At 36.7% G+C, this 20,112-nt stretch overlaps 1 protein-coding gene across 1 annotated transcript in view; it reads right to left on the bottom strand.

Moving 5' to 3' along the window:
* LOC121731364 overlaps positions 1-20,112 on the bottom strand; it is a 112,082-nt gene that overhangs the window by 17,982 nt on the left and 73,988 nt on the right. The window contains exons 10-12 of the mRNA XM_042120768.1: positions 10,183-10,350; positions 786-910; positions 82-360 (exon numbers count right to left, since the gene is read on the bottom strand). Coding sequence (XP_041976702.1) covers positions 82-360; positions 786-910; positions 10,183-10,350 — 572 coding nt within the window. The remainder of the gene's footprint in view (positions 1-81; positions 361-785; positions 911-10,182; positions 10,351-20,112) is intronic.

The raw sequence follows: 20,112 nt of genomic DNA, 5'->3' as shown, positions 1-20,112 counted from the left end.
ATCTCCATTCCGCTCTAACACTGAACGAGTGAGAAAGACAGACAAAGCGCTGCGTTTAAAGTTGGTGAAACCGGGGCTTACCTGTTGTCGTTCCCTGAACCACCGCTGCGCGTACTGCAGGTGCTCTTCGTCTCCACATTGCCGTCGATATCGAAGGTCGTCTCATAGTTGTCCTTGAACGACCTCTTGTTGTCGTCTTCGTTGGTGTCGTTGGGCGACAACAGGGATTCATTGTCGAGCTTCAGCGTATTGTTGTTGTAGGGGTCGGGTGTGTAGGTGTCGTGGGACAGCGGGCTCCCGGCGGTGGGATACTCCTCGTCCTGGTGGGACGTCGGCGACATCGCCCCGTCCTCCGCCGATCTAACGTGGGTGTTACACAAGCGGATGTCGTGAGCCGGTGACATGCATACGTAACATAAAACAAGCATGGGGGACCATTTGACAGTATGCGAAGGTTTGTAAAAAACTCCAGTTAGACCCATTGACTCTTTGAAAATATGTTTGCTGATGATGTCATAATATCATTTTTTTAAATATTAAGCAAACTCGGTATTCGCAGTACTGTTGAATGGCCCATTAGTATAATAACATAACAAAAAAAATTAAAAAGATGTTTAATTAACTATTGAAGGTGACATCTACGGACATCTAAAGCTATCATCACAAATTGTAAACAAAAGGGGGCGTTCCTTTACTGGGCAGTGCGATCTGACGTTGTGATATCCAATCGGATATCGTCAACGTCCTGGCCGCTATACTGGTACAATAAAGGAACACACACTCACCTGTCGTAAAGCGACCCGGAACCGAAATTCTGCGACTGTGCGAGGTTTCTGTTCATGATGGTCTCCTGCGCGGGGTCCACGAAACGGAACGTTGAAACGCGACCGAATTTCAGGAGACAGCCATGCTGAAATAAAGTATAGATTAAATTTATATTCTGACATCAACCAATATTGCAAATAAAGAAAAGAAATATCTTTGAAAATAAATAAAGGATTTGACATTGCTATAAGCCTCGATAGCATTGAAATTAATATATACCACATTGCGAATTACATAGTTTATAGGCGTAATTTGCAACTTTTACACTTTGTAGACCCTCCTGGGAAATTACTTTTATTTGATAACTCCTGGCGTTGAAATAAAACCAAAAGGATTAATTACCAGAATTTAAAATTTATAACATGAATTATTTAGTGCTAACAAATTATTGGAATAAAACAGCAGTTGCTCTATAAATGAAGAAAGTCGTATACAGGATGTAACAAAACTAAGTGATAATTCTTTAGGGTCTTTATATTGTGTTCCTTGCATATAGACACAAACTATATAGAATGCTAACGCATCATATAGAGTTCACTGTGAATTTTTCAAAGAAACATAGAAGTAACTCTTTGAGCGCCGCTACTTTCACGGTAAAATGTATTTAAAACATACTAAAGTACTAACGCCGGTATAAATAGTCAGTACTCCAGATGCATCTCGGTCTCAAGACACGGTTCGGGCTCTGTGATTGGTTGGCTATCAAAATTTGGACAAATCATAGAGCCAAACCGCGTCTTGAGACCGAGATGCATCTTGAGTACTGACTATTTATACCGGCCTAAGACGTAATCAACTTTGTTTTGTTACACCCTGTTTATTCGGTCATTTTTATTCTGAATAATTTATATAAGGTTTTCGGAAAGCCATCTTTCTCATCATCTACTTTGATTTGCATCTTCACGTTAACTGAGATCACGCTAACGCGAACGTGTACGGACTGCGGTGTGCGTATCCCCGATTCGGGGGGTCTAAGATAACTACCGTAAGTATACCCTTATAATATTATAAACGCGAAAGTGTGTCTACTGTCTGTCTCTATTCATTGGGATAAAGGTTTTTGTTGCGGAAAACGTGTGGTTCCCAAGCCATAAACGATTTTCGGCAGGATGAAAGTTTTTGTTACGGAAAATGTACCTATATAATGTTTCCGCACGATAAACGATTTTCGGCGTCAACGGAGTCACGGGTGTAATCTATTTATTTATATTTTGGTATAGTGTGACGTCAGTGTTGTTTACGTGCACCACTATCCGGGCGGTGCGGGCGTGCGGGCGGGCGAGCGGGTAGGAAGCGGTCTTACGTCAACACGGAGTCGGTACCGGAAATGTGCCCATTCCTAGACCTCATTCATGCCATTTTCTTACAATCCATTCCCTTTTATTTTCGTTCGCTTCCCTCGGGCGATAAAGTTGAGAAGCTCACGAAGCGTTTATAAGATATATCCTGTTATATTTACCAAAAATTCTGGACGACGATGTGCCTTCAATTTTAATAATGATCGAGCTCCCAATTGCTTTCAAAATGTTTTGCTAAAAATTATATTTTTGCCTACCCTAAGACTTGACTTTACTTTCTTTTCCTTGTATTGCTAATTGCATAATATTCAGATTCATTATACTTACATAATATAATAATATATTATCAGAATACAACGTAATCAATCAGTGGAATTGAGATTTCGGGGGTGAAGACAAATCACTCGATTTGACCCCTCTATTTGTTTGACTGGAGTGAACCATTCCTAAGATATTTGCCATTTTGTATTTTATTTATGAGTGGGCTACTAAATAAATTATATCTATTAAAATAGTGAAAATAACAATAAAATTTCAATATTTCAGTCTGGATATAGATCCTTTAGAGTTTAGACCTTTGTCACTCAGAAATGGTACACTACGTTCTAACAATATACTATTATATTATTATTGATGAACGCCTCCGTGGTCTAGTGGTATAGAGCGCGGCTCTTGACTCGGAGGTCGTGGGTTCGATTCCCGCGTTGGAAACATGTTATTTCCAAGTTTGGTTAGGACAATGCAGGCTGATCACCTGATTGTCTGACAAGTAAGATGATCCATGCGTCGGATGGCCATGTAAAAAGTCGGTCCTGCGCCTGATCTCTCGCCAGTCGTGTCGGTCGTCCGTCCCACTGGGTTATGAGAATAAAGGAATAGAGAGTGCTCTTGTGTACTGCGCACACACTTGGGCACTATAAATTACTCCTGCCTGCTAGCTGGCCTGGTTTCAATGAAACCGGCCACCGTCACCGAAACCGGTGTGGGAGCTATTATTATTATTAATGCGAAAGTGTGTCTGTCTATCTATAACCTCTTCACGCTCAAATCACTGAACCGATTTTTCTGAAATTTAGTAAGGTGATACTTTGAATCCCGGGAAAGGATATGGGATACTTGTCATCCCTGAAAAATGTGCGGTGCCCGCGCTATAAACGAATTTTGGCACAACGGAGTAAATGCGGGCGTCATCTAGAACCATATAAAAAAATTTATAATGACAGACACGTGGAACTTAGGAAGGACAAAAGGTTAATTTTTGTGACAGACAAAATTGAAGAGCGTAGGGAATAATTTCTTGGCGCAATTTTAAACAGTACGGGGGTAAAATGTAAAAGTACTAGTAGGTATACAAAATTATTACAAAATAAAATTCAAAGTCTTTTCATTATATTATGCATTAATTAATACATTAATAAGATGTTATATTATACAATGTCGTAGGGCCAAAAAACATTTTTATTGGGTGGACACCGTACATTTTCCCGGCATAACCTGATACTATTTTTAAGTGTGAAGAGATAACATACTTACACATAGATAGACAAACACACTTTCGCATTAATAATATATGGATTGAAATAGTCCCGAACATTTTTCATTTTGTAAACCTCAACGCGAACAAGTCGCAGCAAACAAATTTGTATTCAAATTAACTCATTACGTATTTCACTATTCTCACCACCTCACCAACTTTTGTTAGGCGGTGTTTACTTTGACCTGATTAAAGCTTTCAAATTGAACTTTTCGTCTATTAGTACTCTATCTGCTATCAAATAGTATTCACTGACAGTTGAAAGACGCGGTCATTTTAAACCGAATTCAACAACGAAATGAAATTAAATGATGTTTTATTTTAAATCGGTTAAAAATTAACACTTATAAAACGTCTACATGTAACATGACCAACATACATACAAAAGTCCTCCAATCCCACTATTTTAATACGTCGATCGTGGGTTGTTCAGAAATCAGATGTTAATGTTCAGATAATAAGCGCTAGACTACAGTCTACAACTACAAAATTTTTATAAAAAAAACGCATTTTAGGGTATCTGAAAATACCCTTAGAATCCGGTTACAAAGTAAAAGAGTCTGTAGTTTAAGTAATAAAGTGTTTGTAGGGAAAAGTAAGACAATAGAGCGCCACTCCTACTGTAACTTTACAGACCCTAAAATCTGCGCATGTCACTTCAATATTTAATTGGGGCAACTTTGTGCTCCCTTTATCATTAGCCTTTATTTGTTTCCATCCCACAAAGGAAGAGAAATTGACACAATTTTTAGAGACAAAAATACAAATATTACCTAAGTATATATTCGCAACTGGTTTTCGCGCGGGAAATGGGTACATTTTTTTTATTAGCCTCTAGTGTCCCACTGCTGGGCAAAGGCCTCCTCCAGGATCTTCCACTGTTGTCGCTCCTGCGCCACCGATAACCAGCCTGGCTGGTATGACTCCAGCTCATCACGCCACCTTTTTCTAGGCCGGCCACGCTAACATTTTTACGGGTTGAAAAGTATCCTGTATCTCCACACCATCAAATTCCAGCAAATCGGTTCAGCGGCTTGGGCGTGAAGAGGTAACTTACAGACACACTTTCGCATTTATAATATTAATGCCTGTTTTCACCAAGCACCTCCTAACGCTAAGTGGTCCCCTAGCAGCCATAAAGGGTACATATCCTTCAAGATTTCACGAATTTTTGTGTGTCACGTTCGTCCTTAGGGTGTATGAACTTTTGCAAAACATTACTTTTTTTTTTTTAATGTGTTTGTTTTAAGAGATATTTGACCCGCAAAGATCTCTAGGGAACACTTAGCGTTAGGAAACCGTTGGTGAAAACAGTATATTAGATTTACCATTTATATGGAATCACTGTTGCAATTTCCTTTCGCCAATGTTTGCTTATCGCGCGGTAACTGTACGAGTATGTTTTATCCCAATCGGTTCACTGATTTGATTCTGAAGATGTAACAGGCAGACAAACTGACCGGCATGTGAATTTATACTATAAAGTTATTAACTGTATAGATTTATCTGCAATATTATCCCTTGTTTCGAATTATATCAGTAGAACCTTTTTTAGTCTCTAGTCTCTACCTCTACCTGTCGAATAACCATAAAGGGTAAAATAATTTTTTAGTTAAACGTAAAGATATACTGTCTGATGATGTTTATTTAGTTTAATTATACCCAAAATTATACTATACAGCCAAATAGACTCTACTGACATAAAGAGCAATAGTACTTACGTCTCTCTATATACAAACCCAATAACACCATTTTCAGAAGAAGAAGTCCTGAAACAGATAATGAGACTAAAGACCGAAAAAAGCCCAGGACCGGACGGGATAATAAATGAATATATAAAGTTTGCTAGAGCGCTGTTACTAACACCAATCACCATTCTATGGAACAAAATATTAGAATGCGAGGTCGTACCAAATCTATGGAGACAATCTGAAATAATATTGTTGTACAAAAAAGGAGACCCAGCTGACATCGCAAATTACCGTCCGATAAGTCTCATGTCCTGTTTTTATAAATTATTTTCTTCGTGTCTCCTGGAAAGAATGTCTAACGATATTGACAAACACCAGCCAATAGAACAAGCTGGATTTAGAAGTGGATTTTGTACAATAGACCATATACAAGTTGTCGAACAAGTAATAGAGAAGTATTTAGAGTTCAACCGACCCTTGTTTATGGCTTTTGTAGACTATAAAAAAGCTTTTGACACAATATCACACGAAAGCATCTGGGAAGCTCTACATTCTCTTGGTATAAACGAAAAATACATCAATATTCTAAAAAACATCTATGGAAATTGTACAAGTAGAGTAAAACTAGATAAAATCGGGCCGCCAATAAATATAAAGAGAGGACTGAGGCAAGGGGACCCAATGTCCCCAAAATTGTTCATAGCCGTCTTAGAAAAAATTATGAAAAACCTTAGATGGAGCAAACAAGGCATTAACATAAATGGTAAATTCTTGAGCCATCTCAGATTCGCCGACGATATTGTATTATTTTCCGAAAACCCACAGAAACTCAATATAATGATTAATGATTTACATCAAGCCAGCACAAAAGTCGGACTAGAGATGAATTTAGAAAAAACAAAGGTTATGACAAATCATCAAAATATAAACACAACGATCAAGGTCAATGATACACCATTAGAATTCGTGCAAAAATATATATACTTAGGAAAACAAATATCATTCGAGAAAAGCCGAAACGCAGAAGAAGTAGAGCGGAGAGTAGCAATAACTTGGAATAAATATTGGGCCCATAAAGATATATTCAAATCGCAATTACCAATATCTACTAAAAAGATTGTCATGGACACGGCCTTACTACCATGCCTAAGTTACGGGTGCCAAACCTGGGTATTCGACAACAAAACAAGAAATAAAATCCAGACAACCCAAAGACGAATGGAAAGAAGCTTTTTAGGCCTAAAACTCAAAGATAGAGTAAGAAATACCGACATCCGGAAAAAGACCAAAGTTAGCGATGCTCTAACTTACATGCTACAAAGAAAATGGAAGTGGGCAGGGCACATAGCGAGATATGACGACAGCAGATGGACTCAAAGGTCGACAGAATGGATTGGCCCAAAAGTAAAAAGGTCTAGAGGCCGCCCGATTGCTAGATGGTCGGATGAAATAGTAGCAACAGCGGGTAGAGACTGGCCGAGCATCGCTAAGGCAAGAGACGAATGGGTTACCTTGGAGGAGGCTTTTACCCTTAGGGGGTCCATAGAAAAATAATAAATAATAATAGAATAGAATATAAATAAATATAATTACTTATTAGGAATTAATATAATATGTACTAAATTTATAAAAATCTGATTAAGTCCTTTAAAAATAGAATTATTATGTAGTAAATTGTATACGAAATGTTTCTATAAAAATCAAATGTTTTTAAAGCAAATTTATATAATGTATTTTTTTATGGAAATCAATAAAGCTTTATTATTATTATTATTATACCCAAAATTAATTTTGTACAGAGCAAATAGGGTTTACATAAATGAACACCGAAGTAAGCTACTACCTCTACCTAGAAAGCTTTTATCTAATTAGAGAATTAATCGTATAATGCAGTAAATTAACTTGAAATTAATTAGAATTCGCCGTAATTATTAAGCGCAATTAGTAATTCGTTTGGGAGCATTATAAAGATTAAATTGTAATTTGGTTATGTCCTTTAGTCCCGTACCGAAGCGTCCCGACTCAGGGCGGACGGTCTGCGCTTCGTATTTTTAAATCCTTCGTCTGCTATCGCGTCATTTAGCTCAGTGAATAAGCGAGCGAAGATTTGAAGAGACAAAGTCTATTTGTGCAAACTAGCTTTGCGAGAGTTGAAATAGAAAATTTATTTTAAAGTAAATCTATGATTGTTTGATAGGTCAAGATATTATTATGCTATAATTTTGTCTATTAAAAAAAGTAGGGAAGAGAAGCGAGGGTAAAGTCACTAGTTATGAGAATAGTCCATTAGTGTGGAGTCCCCATTCTCTATTTTTGTCGGTTTCTCTCATAGTAGGGGAGGTGCTATGCTATTTTTTGCAAAGTCATTTCATACCGACCAAATTTTTTTCCAGTGTGTAGTAGATTAATATATAATAATCAACATAATGATAATGTCAGTCGTCGCGCACGTGGCGGGTTGTACATTGAGAGTGTCTCAAAGTTGTCGAAAACACTTTTACGTTGGGTGCGAATTGGGATCTTTAGGGAGATCGCAGACGGCACACTTTTTGTGTGATCGAGTCTGCGGCGCACATGCAATCTGCATCTGCCTTATAATGTCAATACAATATGTATTCCCAACAACAACTTTGAGATACTCTCAATTCTTATTCCATCCATAGTGCTGCTGCTGAAAGTAGCTGACGATCAAAACTCTTATGTATTAATAGAATACTATTATTGTTACGATTTTCGCTCGGTATGAAATGACTTTTCAAAATGAGCACCACCTCCCCTACTATCACCACCCATATACATACATGACTATAATATATACCCAGCATCATATATCTACTTGAAATTAAAGTCACACACACACAGAGACAAGCATTACGCACGTGTTTTGCTACTAATCATGCTATAATGTGTGTGTAAATCACTAATCAGGTGGTCTAGCGTAAGATGAGTCTGATATTACTGTATTGTGATTTGTGGTTGTAATCTGCATAATCATTTCCTTTCCTTTTACACGCATTGTGATGGGTCAACTTTTGGGTCATACTCAAACCGTGTCAAAGTGACGCGAAATGTATGACGCACGTGACGCCCTACATTTTATTACACCTAAATGTCAAACAATGTCATTAACAGTGTCGTTGATTACCGCCTGGTACTTAACTATTAATATAATTACTTTACAAATTGCTTTCTCTATATAATATATTATTTCTTCAGCGACCAGTCCCTGCTTCGAATTAGTTATTTTATGATCTGAAATAATTTCGAATAATTCCCTCGAATCACTCTATCTACTACTGAAAACAGAATTAACATCTACTTTTGTCATAAAATAACAAATGAGCAGTTACACGCACAGAATATAAAAATATTCACGGTTACACTCGTATAAACAACATCGGACTTTTTATAAAAGCTTTATCTTACGACTAAGTTTACACGCAGGCGACGTAAATTTTGACTTTCTCTAACAAATGGAAACTACATTTTAGTTATAAAACTACTATTGTTTAAAATAAATGCAAAGATAAAAAACTTAGGTACTATCGAGCAAAGACATTTCATTAGGAATGCATAAGATTCTCAGTTTAAATGCTCCATTTCTAGTTTTATTTTTCTACAAAACGTAATAAAGTGTACTTTAAAGTGTCATAAAAAGGGTATTATTAAATATTTATTATAATGCACTCCAAGTCATCGTGTTTGAAGTTAGAAGCAATGTAAACTGCACTTACAGTAAGCACTAAGCAGTAATCCATTCTCAATGTGTTTGTATTTCCAACAGGGGTTGTAGGATAATGTTTCTAGCTAGTCCCAATTCCTAGTCAAGATGCATTTGCGAAGTTATATAGAAGTTAAATATGTGTATAGCATACTACGAATAATTAAAACTAACGATTGATTATTTATGCAAGTATTGAGTGTAAGTTGATTAATCGAAAAGTCGTAAATGTTGATTGTAGTCGGGTTTCTTCTACTAGCTCTTTTTATGACACAGTTAATGGGCATTGTCCAAAAAAAATCACATGTTCTTTTTATATTTTTTTTCGTTAAAATAGGGTATTTTAAGAATATAAATTAAATAATTTTGAAATTCATTGGCTAGTTTTTTCTCAATAAATTTTTAAAGTTTCGCTCTGACGTCATCATCTGCCGCCAATTGAACTCTGCATATGTTTTAAATTTCCTTTCAATCTTATTTATAATGGCTGTTTCGTCAAATGCAAGTTCTTATTATGTGAAAATTGATACGAGAAGCTTAAAAAATGTTCGAAACGTAATGTTGGTCGAATTTATTGCTAATTTAACGCCATTGAAGGTCAAACAAAGGTTAAACGTATTTGTTCAAAAACTCTAAGTAACTAATGGGTATTTTTTTCGTTTATATACAGAAAAACGATCACTGACCTTATTCCTCGAAATGTTTTTGTAATGAGCAAAATTTAAAAAAAATGGACAATCCCCATTGGATATCGTGGTTGACATTAGCCAACCAAACTATTGATTGGCTAAGCTATAAAAAATAGTTTAAGCGATTAATAGAGACACTCTCAATAAAATCCTCAAAACTGCAATGGAGTATGACTCAGTCTTACACTGCTGAGTACTCTTAGGCCGACCATAGGACTGTATCTTGCAGTTGAAACCGACTGCAAAATACGGTTGTCGCTGCACGGCGATCTGCAGTATTTATACCGCTTCTCAGAGAACCGCTCGTACAGTTCTTGAGCAGTGCAATATGCGGTCCGTCTATGGCCGGCTTTACTGTAAGAATACCCTTACACAGCCATGTGAGAGTAAGAATACATAGCTCAGAGCAGCATTCTTCACTCACCTGCAACCGCTGCGTGTGGACGACGCGGCGGCCGTTGACGTAGACGTGGGCGTCGGCGTGCAGCGGCGTGACGGTGTAGCCGCCGCCCTCCGCCGCCGCCACCACGCAGTGCCGCGGCTGGATCGACGGCCCGTACAGCTGCAGCGCCGTGCCATTGCCGGAACCCACCTGGACAACAGATTAGTTAGAGATAGAACGAAAGACAGTCATAGATATTATACATCAGAGGACCAATTCTCATGTTTTAAATGTCGCTTCGATTTCAAGGTGTCTCTCTCGCAAGTGAGCCGGACCCCACTGGGATTAGTTAGCGATGGAAGGAGAGACAGTTACAAACATCAGCAGGCTTAGCATAATAGCAATAGAAACGGGAAACTGACAGATATTGACAGTTTTAGTGACGAAATGGCGTATTTTCTTTGTTTAACTGTCACTTTGTCTATTATTCCGTTGAAAGAAATCTATGGGTAACTCACCATAGATTATAGAAGCATAGTCACATGCTAAGCACGCTTCAAACGTTGCTTCGATCGCAAGGTGTCTATCTCGCGAGTGAGCCTGCGTTGGAAGCGACGTTCAAGTTATGTTATTTCTTTTTCGATTCCCGAAAAATCACGATCAAGTAAAAAATAAAAATACAGCAACAAACACAACAGGAAAATAATAGTGGTAGAGAGGCCTTTATACTAAGACTATTGAATTCATATCGCGAAGCCGTATTAATCGGGGTACAGCATTCATTATCAGCTACGGTGGATAGAAAATATTATGGATCGAGGCTAAGAATTCGTATCAGCAAATGATGCCCCTGCGAATCTCCTTTGCTTATTTACGAATTACAATATAATATATTATGTGTAGATATGAGAGAAAAAGAATGTCGGTTCAGTAGTCTTTAATCAATTTCAATTTGAGGTGAAGCAGTTAAAAATGGATTTGGTTTTTCTTCTTCTAGAAGACAGACAGTAGGCACGACTTAAACTTGTTATTCAATAAAAACCGTAAACACATTTACATAAACATAACTTTAAATTTCACAGCAAAAATAGAATGACATTGAAGATAATTAAGCGTTAAGAGGATACACCAGGGGCTAGAGAAATGAATAAAAAGTACGTGTAATATCTATAGCTGTCTCCCTTACCTCGAGCCAATACCGCAGAACGCGATAGAGACAACTGCAGAAAAACCAGAAAATCAACGATTCGTTGTCCCCTGATTCCTTCTCCAAAACTTAACCGATTTAAGTACATTTTTCACGAAAGATTAAAGAAAGGCTTGAGCTGTGTTCCTATGTTTTGCTTTTTTTGTATAATCTAGCCAAATCTGTTTTCTGGACGTTTGAATACAGCGGATAATCTGGCCATTTTTTTGGGTTTTTGAACGTTCATATCTTATTTAATAATTAAATTATGAAAATATTAGTGGCCGTAGATATTCAGGAAAAAAATTAAAACTTTACTACCATTATCCAGGGAGGAAACAGGGGACAACGTTTGTATGGAAAAAAGGGCGGAGTGGACTCCTCTTAAATGTGAAATCTATTAGGGGAACGAAATGCTAAAGAAATACAGTTAATACAGCTACAGTTATTTTTCATACTTTTAAAGCATATTGTTACTTTATCATAATACAATATGACGTCTGCAGCTTCGTTGCGCCAAAATTCGTTTATAGCGCCATTTTCCCAGGTTAAAAGTGTCCTATGTCCTTTCCCGGGACTCAAAGTATCTCCAAACCAAATTTCAGCAAAATCAGTCCAGCGGTTTGGGCGTGAAGAGGAAACAAACAAACAGACAGACAGGCAGACAACACTTTCGCATTTATAATAGGCATTTTAGTATGTATAATGTAAGTATAGATTTTTGAAGAAAATAAAAACAACATAGAACCTTCATAAACACGTAGGCTCCATTATATGAGATAACATATGGGTTTACAGAGCTCAGGGGATTTGGTACTCACGCGTGACGGGGAAGGGTATTGATGGCATTACCGTGCAGTTAAAATATATTATACAGTAGAGTAACTAGCCATGTATTTGAAATCAAACAAGGACACGAGTCGGGAATAAGAAAAGTGGTTCGCAAAAAATATGTATGTGTTTATCGCGAGCGTTTACAACTTGTGTCTGTAACGTTTTTACAGACAAGTTATAACCGCGTGCGATGTGTCATGTACCTAACAGTATAATTTGCTTCCTTAGGTTATCTGAAATTACCCTAATATATGGGTTCATTCAGACCGCAACGTGGCGCGTAGATACATTTCTAAAGTACTGAATGGACAGATTTCAATTGCGTGATACATCTTGCAAATCTGTCAAATCCATACTTTAGAAATGCATCTACGCGTCGCGTTGCGGTCTGAATTGACCCTATTACAGTGTCCTTTTTGGGAGATCTAGTATGAAGACGGTATACTTTATATTAATTACATTATGGTATTAGTTTACAACACTTTTCACGTATTGTGAACAACAAGCCCTAACACCGTTAGGGGGGATGAATATTAAAAAAAAAAACACTTTTCACGTGAGATTTTTTTTCGAAGAAAATTCAGCATTACGATTTGTGAACGAGAAGGAATCATTCAGTCCCTAAATAATTAATTGGCGAAAATCTTAGGGGAATACGGTCGTTTAATTTGCAATGGAACTCGAGAGGGACAAATATAACAATGAGATTCCTCCGAATATACTCTCAAGCTACTTAAATGTTACAGACTACGGGATAGGGGGAGAGAATGAAAAAAGATTAAGGGCTACCAGTTACCACACATAACTGCGAATTCGCATCGCATCGCAAAAATCTGCAACAAAACTCGTACTAAAAATGGCGATGCGATGCGAATTCGCAGTTTTGTGGGGGAGCCCTTAAAATGAATGTCATCTCAGTTTACGGCGACGTTAAATCGGGCTCGATAAAATAGATAATTGTATAAAAATCGTAAAATAAGTTATAGTCAAAGACGGGTGCGGTGATAGTCGAAAACGCGGTTGCAAAGCGCTCAGAATTGTGTACCATTGTCTCTATCATCGCAAATAATCCAAGGTGTACACAACGAAGTGATAATACTTCTTTCTTCTTATCGACGGGTGCAAAGTAAAAAAAGTCATCTGCAATTTTGAGTTTTTCGTTTTTTTGTAGAAACTAGCTTAAAATATCATGTTCTACAACATACCAAAAACAAAAATTCAAATATCACCTTATTTTTGGTACTTTTGTCACGTAAAAGAAGACATCTACTCTTGTTTTGTGAAATTGCACGATGTAGATGCGGATAACTACCGCTGGTCGTCTATACGCGGGACGCGCGGGGGTCATGTTATGCGGCATAAGCTGCTATCTGCCATATAGCTTTTTCTACGTTGCGATTGTGATTTAGATGTCTCAATTTACTTTTGCAAATTAGTATTGTTTATTATGTTTATGAGTACCTATTTATGTTAATTCTTATTGTTAGCTATATTAATTGACTTCTAATTTGTTACTGTTATTTTTTACTGTTTTTTCATGTTCAGAAAGTCCAAAACGACTTTTTAAAGAAGTTGAAAGTTTCCAGAACATAAGTGATAAATTTATCGAGCAAAATACTGTGTTGTCCGATGAAATTATTGAACATCTTATAGAAAACCTTGATGTGTCACCGATGAAGACATATGAATATAAGATAAGTCCCCATGATCTGAATACTCTAGGCCAGTCACACCAGTTCACTCTCAGTCTGAAATATAAAATGATTTTGAAAATTTGTCGATCTCAGCAAATTAACAAATACGCCAACACCCTCAGAATACAGTTCATCACTTCAAGTCCGCCGCGTCCATTATCAGTATTAGATCAAAATATTATATATTCTTTTTTTATTAAACAGATACTTTGATCTCATATAATCTATGACCTGCTTGAGTTTATTAACTCAAACAGGCCATCGAGTATATTGTCCCTCTCAAACTTTAAATCTTCTATAGACAACACCATTGATGCTTCTTCGGCAGTGGAGGCATCAAGTGAATGTTCTACGCCTTCCTCGTTAAACGGTAGAAAAAGACGTCAGTTACATATTGATCTAAAGAAAAGGCGATTGAGAAATAAAGACACGTGTATTGATACGAGACGTAAATTACGACAAAATTTAGGTAAACAATTACATCAGTCCAGAAATGGTAAATTGCAACCTGCGTAACATCATATCCCAGCATTTGCAAGTTCTCGCGAAGTTTTTCTATTAACTTATCTTTGACCGGTTTTGGGATCTCTGTGATCACGAGAAGCAATTGAGAAATCGTTGAAATAAAATTTCATTTTGTGTTCTGAAGAATCGTATGCACCCCTCCGATGGTGTAAAACGTCCGGCGATGCTTATGATGTTATAATGAACCCATCATGCTTACAAGTGCCAAGTACAAAGACTTAATAAGCCTCTGCCTAAATTATAATAATTTACAACATAGTTCCTGTACTGATAATGATACTGAATAATTTTTAAATTAGTTTAAAATAATTAAAGTATTGACACAGAATTTCATTTTTGTTGTGAGAAAATACGATTTTTACGAAAGTAAATGAATGATTCCTAAGTATATCCATACTAATATTATAAATGGGAAAGTATGTTTATTTATTTATTTGTTTGTTTGTCCTTCCTTCACGCTCTAACGAAGAAACAAATCGTATTGTTTTTTGGCATAAACTTAATTGAAAGGATGAAAAGTAACATAGGCTACTTTTGGTCTTGGAAAAACATCATGTTTCTAAGGGAGCTTACGGGAATATTTGCAATTTACGCGATTTTCAAATTCCACGCGAGCGAAGCCGCGAGCAAAAGCTAGTATTTCATATTTTAACTTCCTTCTAAATCGTGTACCTTGCACCGAATCGACAACGTAGAAAAAGATATCTACGCAATTATGTTCTGAACTTGGGGTGTTTAAGATGTAAAACGTTTAACTACATATTTTAATAATATAACTTACTTTTAATAATAATTTTAATAATATAAAGTGTTACACTTTACGTAGTTACTGATAATCGTACTAGTAATCGGTAAAAATACTTCAATAAATATAATTTTTAATTCCCACGTAGAAACGACCAAGTGGTAGTTAACTCAGTTGTCATATTTTCAAGCGCAATGTAGATGCAGACAACTACAATATCTCGTAAATTAAACATAATTAGAAGAAATTAAATATACATGTGGATTCATTAATAAATAATGAAACAATGATGAAAATTTCAATAAATTTGATCGGAAATTGACAAAATGGGAGCATTTTTTCCTATTATGCGCTCTCCTGAAAAGTTGCTGTTTTGTAGATGACTCTTTTTACTTTGCACCCGTCGTTATGTGTCCCTTATACAGCATGACTCACCAGTCATGCTGTATAAGACATGTTCAATACTCGAGGACGTGATATTTGGCTATTATATTAGTTGAAAAAAAATATATAAAAAATAATATCAATGGATCATTGAGTAAATGTAGCTTAAAGTTAAATAATTATTTAACCAACGCATGGACACCGCGCGCGGGAGGGGTAGGCCGCCGCGCCGGCCGCATAGTAATTTACTTAGTGTCCATGATTCATTTATTTAAAGGGAAAAATTAAGTACCTAATTTTATTACATAATTATAATGAGAATCGAGTACTCTCCTTAAGTATTGGCCATGTCTCACCAGTCACCGGTCATGCTGTATAGAGTTCAATTTTTCAATCAATTTCTCAAAAAAACAATTTTTTGTGATTTGTGAGGGCAAGCGCCCGAGTGTCATGAATTTTCACATACAAAAGTAAAAAAAATTTACTCTTTCAGCGATGCTACTTTCACAGCGCACTCTATATAGGAGACCCATACACACGCTCAAGTATTATAACTTAGTTTCGATAGATCATAGATACACCCTGTATATTTGTCTGCGAATCCTATTGCAGTTCTGTCATGTACTTTATAATAGTAAGCGAAAGAGTAAAGAATAGAATATAGATAGTTTAAAGCTCGTACTCGACGTCCGCACTATATTATAATGTTGTCAGACTTCCTTATGTACCTACTCCACGTCCGCACAACATAATTCCTTCCATATTTTCGAACAAATCATAACCATAGTAAAAGGATCATCAAGGACAAGCCACAAAACGTCACCAAAATAAACATGAGCTGGTGAGTTGTGGTACATACCTCACTTTATTTTATCTAAATTAAAATTTTCGCACGTACGAAATCGCTTTTCCGCAAACGCGGCGGGCAAATTCAGATGGTTTAATTATTTCTTCGGCGTTTGCACGAGATTATGACGGGGGAATTTTTATTTTCCATCCATACTTATATTATAATTAAGTGTGCCTTTCTGTCTGTCTGTTACTTCTTCACACCCAAACCACTGAACCGATTTCTGTGAAACTTGGCATGGAAGTACTCTTTATCCTGGGAAAATGTACAGTTATAACGCGACTGACGAATTTTAGCGCAATGAAGTTGCGGGCGTCATCTAGATTCTAGTTCCAGTATAACTCTACACTGAAACCTTACTTCAAAGTTTAAACATTACACCCCGTCTACTTAAATAATGTTGGAAGTCATTATAATATTAAATTAAGAAATTTAAAAAAACCCCCGCCAAACAACTTTAAAAAGTAATGAAATAATATATTTTACTGACTTTAAGTTTAAATAATTCCTAAGTGTAAAGTGATATTTTAGTCCATAATTGTTGTCACGGTGTGTCGGGGGACCGCCAACAGTGTCTTTTGCATTTTGTATCGCCATGTCACTGATTGTCTCGATAGGTACTATAATGTTTTGTCAAATCAAACATCTACATTAGCGGCCCCCGACACACCTTGACAACAATTATGGACTAAAATATCACTTTACACTTAGGAATTATTTAAACTTAAAGTCAGTAAAATATATTATTTCATTACTTTTTAAAGTTGTTTGGCGGGTTTTTTTTTTAATTTCTTAATTTAATTTTATTTCATGCTTTTTAAACTTGTGTTTGTTATAGTGCAGAATAATTCTTATCAACAGGATCATATTATATCCCAATGAATACCATCTAGGAATGTCCCTTTGGATGAGGCCGTCACGCGTCAATATGAGTCCAAACATAAAACCTCCACTCTGGGTTCATATGGAGCTCGGCTCCTATAGAACCCAGGTGATTCTGCAGCAGCAGCATTCAAACATTTATTGGTTATCTACGTCTTACTAGTTGTCGCAATTAAAATGAGCCCAAACACGAAACCATTGCTCTAAGTTGGTGAGGAGTTGGGTATCCTATTGATTACCAGGTGATGCTGCAGCACCAGGTCAACTTTCCATTAATGTGTAAATATTCATGAATGTCACGACTTAGAATGCAATAAAGCCCACCAAACGACTGCAAGTTGCTAATCGGCCCTTCACGAACCAGATGAACTGCGATTTTTCAGCACGGAGCAGGCTGATGATGATGAACTATAGCTAAGAACACTCTCAATCAAGTCAGCATTCAAACAAAAAATAACTAGATCAAAATCGGTCCTCGCGTTTGGATGCTACGATGCCACAGACAGACAGACAGACAGACAGACAGACAGAGAGACCGACAGACAGACACATCAAGTTTGATGTGTCTGTCTGTCGGTCGGGTTGTTATAAGTTTATAACACCCCTCTTTTTTGTCGGGGGTTAAAAATAGTTATAATGTTTATTAAACTAATAAGTAAACAATAAACCTTAAGCGAGTCCGGACCCTTTCGAACCCTTATATGAGCTTTCAAATTGTTGTTTACGAAGCGTATTTGTGTTTACTTCGTCAAGTTTTCTGAGTAATTGTGCCTGATTTTATTCAGTTTGTATGGAAATACTCGACTTCTATTAGAATATAACGAAATTATTGTATGACAACATGAATAAATACAGGTATAAAAGCAAAATATCTATATTATGCAGTTTCACGTTAACTTAAAAAAATTACACCACATTTAATGATGATTAAACTTCAATTTAATGAAGAGTTTGACAGATAACGCATGGGGCTTATGTCACTTCTTTTAATTACAGTTAGGTAATTAATATTCGTCTCTGAGTGCAGTTTATATAATTCAATTTACAAGTTCTACATAATTAAAACAATTTACGAGCATCATATTTGTCTAAGATTGAATACAAAAACAGCAACTGTCAGACAAATGTATTATCAAAGAATGAATGAGTTTTGGGCGGGCGGCCCGCCCAGGGCGATCCTATCTAGATCCAATCGGGACCTTTCCACACAATAATAATATTAATGGCTCAATTCTCTGTATTAGATTACTGTAGATCGCTACGGACATAATCAGTAACAGTGATACGGTACTCAAAATATTTTATCGTAACGCAAAGCTACCCGATAATGCACATAGCGCTGAATGTTAGACTTATGTACAACTAGATGACGACCGCAACTCCATTGTGCCAAAATTCGTTTATCGCGCGGGAACCGTACATTTTTCCGGAATAAAAAGTATCCTATGTCCTTCCTCGGGACTCAAAGTATCTGCATACCGAATTTCAGCTAAATCGGTTCAGCGGTTTGGGCGTAAAGAGGTAACAGACAGACAGACACACTTTCGCACTTATAATATAAGTATGGATATTAGTATGGAAGTATGGATATACAACATTTTTCAAGCATCGTAGTGTCTACGTCTGGCCCCTAATTCTAATTTAAGCATAAAGACTACAGACTGTTTGCAGGCAACATCCTGCAGCTGACAGTTTACATGAGAGAGACATCGCATCAGTGCTCGTTAATATTAATGAAATCTATTTACAAGCAATATTAGACCATCAGTGTCATAATAGATTGTCCATCATAGATTTAATAACTTAATCGTCGAAGTAGTTTCAAGCGCTGGTAATAACGAATATTAAGAAATTTTAAAAAACCCCCGCCAAACAACTTTAAAAAGTAATGAAATAATATATTTTACTGACTTTAAGTTTAAATAATTCCTAAGTGTATATAATATGTTAGTCCATAATAATTGTTGTCACGGTGTTTCGGGGGACCGCCAACAGTGTCTTTTACATTTTGTATCGCCATGTCTCGATTCGGTTCGCTGTGAACTGACCCTTAAACTATAATGTTATGTGAAATCAAACATCTACATCAGCGGTCCCCCGACACACCTTGACAACAATTATGGACTAAAATATCACTTTACACTTAGGAATTATTTAAACTTAAAGTCAGTAAAATATATTATTTCATTACTTTTTAAAGTTGTTTGGCGGGGTTTTTTTTAAATTTCTTAATTTTATTTTATTTTATGCTTTTTAAACTTGTGTTGGTTATAGTGCAGAGTAATTCCTATCAACAGGGTCATATTATATCCCAATGAATACCATCTACGAATGTCCTTTTGGATAAGGCCGTCAATATGAGTCCAAACATGAAACCTCCACTTTGGGTTCATATGGAGCTCGGCTCCTATAAAATCTAGGTGATGCTGCAGCAGCAGCATGCAAAAATTTATTGGTTTTTCATTTGAATTGCGACAACTAGTAAGACGTACTTACTAGTTGTCGCTATTCAAATGAGCCCAAACACGAAACCGTTGCTCTAAGTTGGTGAGGAGTTGGGTATCCTGTTGATTACCAGGTGATGCTGCAGCACCAGGTCAACTTTTCATTAATGTGTAAATATTCATAAATGTCACGAACTAGAATGCAATAAAGCCCACCAAACGACTGCAAGTTGCTAATCGGCCCTTTACGAACCAGATGAACCGCGTGTTTTAAGCACGGAGCAGGCTGATGATGATGAACTATAGCTAAGAACACTCTCAATGAAATCAGCTTTCAAACAAAAAAAACTAGATCGAAATCGGTCCACCCGTTTGGATGCTACGATGCCACAGACAGACAGACAGACAGACAGACAGACCGACAGACA

The sequence above is a fragment of the Aricia agestis genome, chromosome 10 (genome assembly GCF_905147365.1).
Source record: "Aricia agestis chromosome 10, ilAriAges1.1, whole genome shotgun sequence".
NCBI classification, from domain to species: Eukaryota; Metazoa; Arthropoda; class Insecta; order Lepidoptera; family Lycaenidae; genus Aricia; species Aricia agestis.
This window is presented reverse-complemented; position numbering and strand designations above follow the sequence as displayed.